At 39.1% G+C, this 9,882-nt stretch overlaps 1 protein-coding gene across 1 annotated transcript in view; it reads right to left on the bottom strand.

The window, feature by feature from the left end:
- Window positions 1-3,292: 3,292 nt before the first annotated feature.
- The window catches only part of GOLPH3 (golgi phosphoprotein 3), a 32,493-nt gene continuing 25,903 nt past the window's right edge, over window positions 3,293-9,882 (bottom strand). The window contains exons 3-4 of the mRNA XM_040090753.2: window positions 8,525-8,639; window positions 3,293-5,128 (exon numbers count right to left, since the gene is read on the bottom strand). Of these exons, the coding sequence (XP_039946687.1) occupies window positions 4,704-5,128; window positions 8,525-8,639 (540 nt within the window). The 3' untranslated portion in view covers window positions 3,293-4,703. The remainder of the gene's footprint in view (window positions 5,129-8,524; window positions 8,640-9,882) is intronic.

The raw sequence follows: 9,882 nt of genomic DNA, 5'->3' as shown, positions 1-9,882 counted from the left end.
GTTGAAACAGCAAATTGTCTGGAAGTACAGAAAGGTGGAGGTTAGGGAGAAAGCCAAAGGCTACTATTCATCAGCATTTCTTGCCCTATTTTTGTCTGCTGTCCTGGGACCCAGGTTTACCTGTGTTTCTACAGCAGCTTTCTCCCAGGTCAGAAGGTATTTCTTATCATCAGCTTTTCACAGGCTTCATGCTGCTGCTCTGTGGGCAGGAGAAAGCAAGACTCGCTGTGATTAAACTCCAGATCTTATTCAGAGATTAAAAGGGGCAACAGCTTTGACCACTCTTCTTCCTCATCCACTGCCCCAAGGCAGCCACCACATAAACACACCTGAGATCCCACTTGATATTTTATATATTACAAAGCGCCCAACAGCAACTCATTTCCCAAATAATTAAGTGGTTAAATGCATTAAGCATTTCTGTAGATACTGCTTCACTGGACTCCAGGACGGTATGGATGGATGTAGACGAGAGATTTCTGAAGTTGGGTTTTAGAAGATGAGGTTTATTATAAAGGATGTGAGGCCTTGCTTAGAGCTGCCAGGCGCAGCTCGTGGCAAGGCCTAGGGAGTGGGGGAAGGGAGATGTAGGGAGAGGAAATTCCAAGAGGAAGATCCTCAGGGAAAGGCGCCAGGCAAAAGAGGGAGTCCAGCCCCCTGGGGACCCCTTAGCAGGGGGCTTCAAGGTGGGCTGGAACAGGGCTTGGGCCAATGGGGTTACAGATGCCTGATACTTCAGGAGAGGGTTACAAGTGTGGGATGAACCATACATTGGGGGGTGAGACAGAACATTCCTTTTGACCTTTGGACCTATCTATAGGTAACCTTCAGCTGGCCATATAACTGTTTTCCAGACATTCAGTAGCTAGGACATCTCAAACATTGAAGCTTGCTTTCAATTCCATCCCACCTATAGGTTTCACATTCTCAGAATCCAAGCAGTCATATTTATAAGGCTTTCTAGCTTCATCCTCCCCAACACATTTCAAAAGAAAAAAATTACTTTTTCAAAAATTTCATACTTCTCTGAAGCTGGAACCCCCCCCCCCCCCCCCTTCAAAGAGAAAGGTAGACGGACAATAGGGATAACTGGGATATAACAGACTTTGGCTGCCTGAAGTGTTTGAAGCCCAATGGAGGCAGAGCTAAGACTTTGATAAAAACCTTAAAAAGTTTTTTTGTTTCAATAATGGTGAATAATGTAGCCTGAGGAAAAACTGGAAATTACTGAGCAAATGAAAAAAAAAATATCCCTTAGGTATAGCATGCATGCGATACACAGTAACCATCTGCAGCTGGTAGCATGAAAGAGTGCTTTATTTTGTTACAGTACAGATTCAGTCCAGTTCACAGAGAACACATCAGTTAATACGCATCTTCACTTTGTAGGAGAAATGGGCATGAATGCATGAGCACGCAGTCAGCAGCCTTTTACCGCCACTTATGCAAATTTTGCCTCAAAAGCATCATTTACGGTACACACATTTCACTACCAGTCCATGTAACAGCACTGTAACGCCAGCTCTAGAAACACAGGAGAGGAGGATGTCAATCTCAAGGACTGCAAAAATGTGTGTGTGTGTGTGTATGTATATATATATATATATACACACACACTGCTTGGTGATTTAACTTTCAAAATCCTGGTTTTCACTTCAAAGTTTGTTTTAAAAGAATGTGTCCCTGAATAACACATGTTGTTCCTTGAGGCACATGTTCACGTTCAGGTTTTAGATAAGAGTCTTCACTTGAAGCAGCCACTGACAGCTGAGGGTTTGGAGAAGACAGAACAGCCTGGAAACTAGGTAGGTCTCAGTGAGCTGCAGTAGCAGCCCATAGGTAGAAGGGCACCTGAATCTCATCAAAGCAGTCTCCCACATTCAACCATTTTATTAAAATTAAAACCTGAAATACCAATGCAGGAAACTATGTCAGCCAAATCAGTTTTGTTAACCCACCAAACTTACCTTCCTGGAGGCTTTCAGCTTTTGGAAGCGTAATTTTAGGACTCAAGACTCCAAAAGCTCATCTACTGCACATCCAGGTTTATACCAGGTGGTCCAGCAGAAGACACCGTTACTCTTCCCAAATCCTCCCTCACTTAAATTCAATGTCTTTGACATATCCAGCACAGACACTCCCCATTGTGGTCAAAGGTTCTATCTAAGCAAAATAAAGCTGACAAATACTGCGTGCAGTTATCTTCTGTGTGTGTGGGGGGGAGGGCGGATCAAAAAAACTCAAATCATCTTTCAAGGGGAGGATTAAAAAAGGATGACTCCTTCTAAACCATGCAAGGCTGTAAGGGTGATGAAACTCCAATATCCCCAATCAAACATGAAACCAGCAGGAAAATGGAAAATACAAAATGAAGAGAGGTCAGAAAAAGGACTCTGAAATATACTTTCAGTCTGAAGTATGCTTCAAGTAGCTTAGATTTTCAAAGCCATTTTTAAAGTTTTGTGCACAGAACTTGCTCCTGCATACTCCACCATTTTTCTAACCTTTCCGCCTAATTAATTTTTCCTCCTCTCAAAGAGCAACAGAAAATGAGAAAATAGATCACATGACAGAGACAATGAAAGCTGTGAGCTGCATCTAATACCAAGTATACGGAAAATATTCCATAAGCTGTCAAATATAAGAGCAACACAGGAATTTTCATTTTTCTTCCACTTAAAAGCAATCACAGCTTGAAATGTTTAAAAACCAATGTTCTAAGTTCATGCCCAAGCCCCTCAAAGTTTTCAACACAGCATCTAATGAGTGAGAGAACACTGTTTGTCTTTTTATTTGTAAACCAGAATTTGAAATACTTTACAATATACTTTTAATTTCATTTGTCTAAATAGCATTAAGAACTGCAAGAACAGTGTGTCATTAAATGCTAAGGACCTTATTTTTAAAAACCTTTCTTAGAAAAGGTTATGGAGGTACGACAAATTTAAATTGTATTTTAAAGTCAACTACTTAAGCATACCAATGATTAAAAATGAAGTGCAAAACTGGAAGTCCAGTACAGAAGTACAGATGAGGCTGTAGAGTTGTGCTCAAGACGGAAGAGGGCAGGCCTAGGGCAGGCACAGCGGCACACTCCCCAGATTAACTCAGCCTGTCTCAGCCATGAATCCTGCAGATCAGAGCTACACCACTGATTAAGTCAGTTTGAACTACTTAATATTAATTCTCCCTTTCTAATAAGAAGAATATTAACTAAAGCTTTCAGTTAGACAATAAAACCTTTCTAATTAGCAACAAAAAAGTAAAAGTGACATGCTTACTCTGTTTCAGGCACTTTCAAGATCATAGTTTATTTACTGTAGGTAAAAAGCTAGTATACAGATTAAGGGATCTCTTAAATTTCAACTCTACAGTTATACACCATCTAGTATTCTTGCTCTGAATATTAACCAAAAGGCTTCTAAACACCTGTAAGCCCCACTATAAATCTGCATTTTTATAATGAAAAAAGGCATAGAAATCAATGTTTAATTTTTTCAATTCATAATATTTACACTGTGAAACCAATGGGAAATAACAAGCAGTGGCAAAGAGGCAATAAATTTCAAAAAGCCAGAGTTCTATATAGGTTTTGGGGTTTTTTACAATAGTGTGCTAATCAGCTTAATTGTATATGTAAAAATTAATATATAGCAGAGCATCCCATTACAGATATCTGAATTGTCTGAACTGCTGCCATTACTTGCTAACCCTTTACATGCAACACCTGCTAGGACTGACTCTTTGTTTTTAAAGAGTAAAATAGTTTAAGATTTAAGAGACAAACATTAATTTGTGTACAAAACTTAAAACTGCACTCAAGAATTGCACTGGTTATGAGTCCCTTCCACACAGAAATGGAGGGAAATAAAAAGGTACCAATGATAGAAAGCAGCCTCTTTCCATTCACTAATTTTCAAAGGCAATGCATAGACTGAGAATACCTGGGTGGCAAACTGCAGAGACCCTGGAAACAAACAGCTTTCACACACAGGACCTCTGCAGGAGGCCTTTCCTTGCAACAGATGGCAACAGCTGACAGCAAATAAGGGGCACCAGGTGTACAAGTAAGTAGATCTTGCAAAATACTAAGATGGGGAGTTGTTAATATACAATTTGAACTATATATACAATATAATGGAATGTATCCCCTCCCAAAACTGGTTTATGAAACAATTGGACCTTTCTATACTAGCCTTATGACTCAGCTATCGTTCTAATGAAAATATAAGTACACGAGAGACTTGCATGAAAATTAAAATTTATGGGGCATTTTACAGGAACTATTGACAAAGCTGCTTAATGGCATTTCTGTTTTTTAAGTAATTTTGTTAGATATAATTGAAAACAACTGTATATAAAATGTCCAAACAGACACTTCAACATGAGGCTTTGGTGACAAACCACTTCAATAACAATGAGGTGAGAAATTAAAGTATTTAAGGTAACTCAAACTGAATAGGAAATGGAATGCCAATATGGCAGTTAACCCTTCTTCTGTTGTTTTAAACAGGAAAGTCTCTTGTACCAGTAGAATCCTGTATACAGATAGAGAAGCAGGGAATACACCACTTATAATTCCCATTAAACAAAAGCCGATTCATCATGTGAGAAGGTACAAATTACAGAAAACATGAATAGTCAATAAAAGAGAAACAACTGGTTTACATGAAAAAAGAGAGAACACTTCAGTCTGAATGCAGTTACTTTGTGAAAGCTGCTACAACAGCCCACAGAACCTCATTCGTGTTGGTTTTCATACATTCAACCTCAGGGTCTAAATCCAGGAGCTGCCGCACTCTCTTTGTGGCTAAATCATACTGCTCATCCAGGAGGGGGGCAAAAGCGTTCTCCAGGACATCAGAGGCGTGGGCTAAATACACGAGCGCCAGCAAGCGCTTGTCCATGCGGTGGGGGTCGTTCACCCACTTGTCAAGAACCGCCTCCTGAACCTTCTTGATGAGGCGCTGTTTGATGTTGTTGTTGGTGAGAGGGTGTGTAGTCATGTCAAAAAGAAGGAAGTTCTGTTTCTCTGTTGTCAGTACACCTTTTTCCACTAGATTTTTAGCTAACCGCTCACGGACATTTCGTAGTTGGTAGTGCAACTTCAGTGGGTTCCATGTTTCACCTAAAACAGCAAGATAACCACACAACAGTCAGACAAAATGTAAGCTGTACTGCTGCAGGGATTTCTCAGCACCGCCCACCCCCCGCCACCCCCATAGTGCAGAATGAACTGTCAAAATCATACAGCTGACTAACAAGACACTGTGCTCCTCTCAGCATTTCTCTGATTCCTGGAATGGGGACCAGAGACCAGGAGAACCTTCTTGGAGGAGCTCTACTTTGAAAAGTTTGGATGAAATTACAGCTAAGCCACACCTTGATTACCGATATGAAAAATAAACAAAAATCTTGTACTGTAAAACAGAAAATGAACCAGGTTTGCAAAATGAATTTACTTCTAATAACAATAAAAAAAAAGTAAAGTCAAGTACCTTCTGCAGTCTTTGAGCATTTTTCTGAGTCCAGCCTTTTACTGCGTCAGAGACTGGAAGAAGTGTTACTGCCTTTCTTCTGCCACAGACACAAGCTAATGCACACCCACACAGTGCATTTCTTTAGTTCTGCAGGTGTCCACTCTTCTCCCCCTTCCTGCCTCCACCAGAAGAAACAGCGACCAAGTACTGTGAGAGTGCGTGTGGCACACATGAAGCACATGTTGGGCACAGCCTTTAAAGCTTCTATATAAATTATTCTAATGCCTTTTGTTAAGGCAGAAGAACTGGGCTCTTCAGAGTGTATGACTGTGTGGATCAACAGCTCCAACTAAAACTGTTTAGCAGTGAGAATTCCACTTTTGCTTAAGAGCTTACCTAACAGGCTAAAATTTTAATTCCAGCTTAGTTAAGAATTTATCATAATCCCCTCCTGATGTAAAAGACTATGCATTTTAAGGGGCAAGAAAAGGAAAAGCATTAAGTATTTCTTACATAAATGGAGGTTTTTCATACATGATATGAGAATTTCTGTACCAAGCTTTTGAAAAATTTATTGGTTAGCATAAAATAGTAACAACAACAACAACAGTAAGCCACAGGTGACTTCGAGGTTTCTCCCACTGTGATGGAGGCTGGCACACACACTATCCAAGTAACAGCCAAGATAAGTAAACAAATGAGGTGATGCCAACTCAGAGTGAAAGGCAGAAAACCCAACTCGGCCTGAACTACACAAGTCCAACTACAAATCACCGAATGTGATTCCCCTGTTTGATTATGAATGGAACTATCAGACAAACACAAAAAAGCAGTTTCCTTACTACATTTCACAGGGCAAAGGCTATTTCCTAGATTTTTGTACAGCTGCCATGTGGCTGAAAGTAAGAGCTGTGGTGACACCTTGTGACCAAGCCCGTCAATTACAGAGACACTTGCAGACACATATTTTGCTACATCTACAAGAAACCTGACATTTTGATCCAAACTCCTATATTCCTCACCCTTGCTTTCCTTAGAGGCTACCTTATAAACACCAGCCTAGCAACTATCACCTTACATGTCCATATTTACATGATGGCTTTGAACTCACATGTACTGTAACTCCAAGCAGCACTCTGCACCACTGATAATTATGGATAGAGAAGATTTTTTCCAGGATTGACCTGGTCCCCATAGCAAAATTCTAACAGAGCTGATAAATTTAGTAAATGAAACAAAGCAAAGCAAAACTAGACAACCAACCAATAAAAATAAAAATCCCCACCCAAACCCACTGAAATATTTTCCTTAAGAAGGACAGATCTCTAAACCATGGGAAATACGAAGAACACTAATGCCATCCAAGAATTAGTAATTAATAAACATATGTTAGGAAAAATTATTGAATCAACCTTAGCCACAGCACTGATGCTAACTATCTTCCCAGAGCCAAAGCTCAGAAGGGTCGGGAAAATCTTAGCTTAGCTCAAAGAAAACCTACAACACTAGTTCATTCATTACCTGACCTTTCTTGAGCTAGTCCTAACTTCATGGGCATTGCACTGGGAGAGGAGGTGAAATGTCAGTACAAATTACGTGTTCAGAACAAGAAAAATGAATTGGTTTTGTGGCTGTAAGAGGGAAGGGGAACTGAGTGAGAACTGAACTGCATGGCTCTGCTGCAGCCATGCCCCTGCTGACATGGTCTACTCTGTAGCCCAGTCTCTCCCCTGCCTGACAGCCAAGGAGCAGGAAAGGAAAGATGGCAAGGACCTGAGGATGAACTCGTGCACAATGAAGGTTATTTAAGGTGGTGCAGAATGAATGGGAAGAAAAAAGAAAACAGGAAAGCAGAGAAAGGCAAGGAGATTTTGCTCATTTCTGCAGCTCATTGGTTTTAATAAGTAGCGGATTTTACACAGGCAACTACCAAATCTCATTACTCCCGAACTCCCAGTCATTTTGTTAACAAAACAGGATTTTTTCCTGTGCTGCTTCCACAACTGAAATACAGCTCTGATCTACTCTAAGGAAGCTGCATTCATGTGCTTTGAGAAAACAGACGAATGCTGGTGACAATTCTGTCAGCAGTTCAGCCTGGAGAGAAGGCTATAGGAAACCTTGCTGCAGCCTTTCACAACTTAAAGAGGGACTGGAAGAAAGATGGGGTCAGACATTTTAGCAGGGCCTGGGACACAGAGTAATGATTTCAAAGTGAAGGAGATTTGGCTGAGATTAGATACAAGGAAGAAGTTTTTCACAATGAGACACCAGAATGGATTGCCCAGAGAGGTGGTGGATGCCCTGACCCTGGAAACATCCAGCATCAGACTGGATGGTCCCCCGAGTAACCTGTCTAGTGGAAGATGTCTCTGCTTACTGCAGAGGGGCTGGACTAGATGGCCTGTAGAAGTCCCTTTCAACCAAATCTATTCATAATTCCACCATAACTGACATTTCACTTTTTCTCAACTACTTACTAGATTTACAGGGAGGGCTGTGTGCAAAGTACTCATCTTGAAGACTTTGTTTCGATCAATGAGAAGTATTGAACGTTTTAAAATATTTATTGCACTTCTTCAGTTAATGATAAAATAAAACTAACGCTTCATTTTTTCTTTATGATTAACGGCCAAATCACCCTCAAGTTTTATGTGGGAGCTATGAGCTCTTCACGTCCTCTCTTTATTGAAAGATCTGAATACTCAGTGCACACACCAACTCTAATTTCCAAACACAGAGAAAGGCAGTACATCTCCAGAGTGCAGTCCTGATCTACTCCACAGTCAGTGGAAAGCACCTCTTCCACTGAGTTTAAATGTCCTCTGACACTTCCCTACAGATCCTTTCTCTACCCAGTCAAGTCAAAAGCAACAGTTACTTATATTTGATTAAAGGCTACAATTGACAAGAGACTACCCTAGAGGACAGACTAATTAACTTTTTTGCATATTTTCTCCCAAAAAACCTTGCAATATAATCTCTAGTGATGCCAGATAATTAGCTTTATTTGGATAAAAAAGCATGCTATGTGCAAGGCTTACCGCTAAGCAGTTCAATCCAATTTTGTACTGTTTCAGGAGGCTGGGTCTCTTTTATGTGTTTCAGAGCTTCATCAAGCAGAACATCCCCTGTAGGTGCATCTGACTTGCAAATCACCTAAGAATGAATAAAACACTATCAGTATTTTGACATAATTCATATATAACAAACACACCCACCAATAAAAAAAATCTACCTGTTTAGAAAACCAAAAGAATTTTTTAAAAGCTACCAAACTCTCTCTTACAAATATGCAACTTAGAAAAACCCAAACCTTTGCTGTTAAAAAATAAAACTATCTGTGCTTTAATTCAAAACGCATTAAGTCTGAGGTTATCTGTAACTTAAATTAATCTTAATGAGCTAAAATTACAGCAGTAATAACAAATTTAAAACCTAATTTTGTAAGGAAAATAACTCACTTATCCAGCCGGTTCTTTTGTGACCTTCCCCAGACAAAGTACACTACACTTCATTAGTCTCTGAATATGGTCTATTTTACCACTTCAAGTCAATTTATTCAAAATATTGAGTTAAATAATCAGGTTGCATGAAAATAACAACAAAAAAACCAGAAAAAGTACAAAAATTAGCTTTCTTCAATGTACTAATGGATAAAAATAAGGTTCAAGATCTGCAAGTTTTGCAGCCCTGAAGAACAAATTGCCAGATAATAGTTTCATTTAATGACAGTTAAACAATGTGTCAGGGAAAATACACACGTTCTAATAAACTCCTTAACATGCAACAATAAATGCAAGTAGTATTTAAGTCTGTTATTTAATAACTTCTAAAATGGAGTTCTTCATTCAGGGAAGCACAACAAAAAATTGATTCAGAGTAACATTTTAAAATTCAACAATCTGAGTAACTGCTTGTTTACCAGTATACATAGTTATAGAAACCCTGCACAAATTTATATTTTTTTTTTCTGGAGAGAAAATCAAGAGCACCAAATGAAAACTCACAGATTAAATTAGCTCAATTTAGCATGTTTAAATAAAATCTTTCTTTATTTATAGAAGAATTACTACTGTTGTTAATAATAGAAATAGTTGTTACTGTTGTTATTATTATATTTGGCAATTTAAACACTTTACAAGCAGTAGGTAAAAGGTAGCACGAGATTGACAGAAAGACTAATACATCAGCACAATTCCATACATGTGTGTGCATATATATATATATATATATATGGAAAGCAGGAAGTGCTTTTTGTAAAGGTCCTTATTTTTCCTCTGACTTCCAAGGAGTCAGAAAGGTGTTCTGGAAATGTTTCATACTGAAATATACCCCAAGTTTATTTATTTCTGTTCCATAGTTCTAATAATCCTTACTACAAACAGTAAGAGTGCAATGC

The sequence above is a fragment of the Hirundo rustica genome, chromosome Z, assembly GCF_015227805.2.
Source record: "Hirundo rustica isolate bHirRus1 chromosome Z, bHirRus1.pri.v3, whole genome shotgun sequence".
Lineage (NCBI taxonomy): Eukaryota > Metazoa > Chordata > Aves > Passeriformes > Hirundinidae > Hirundo > Hirundo rustica.
The sequence above is the reverse complement of the archived record's forward strand: the minus strand, read 5'-3'. Positions and strand labels throughout refer to the sequence as shown.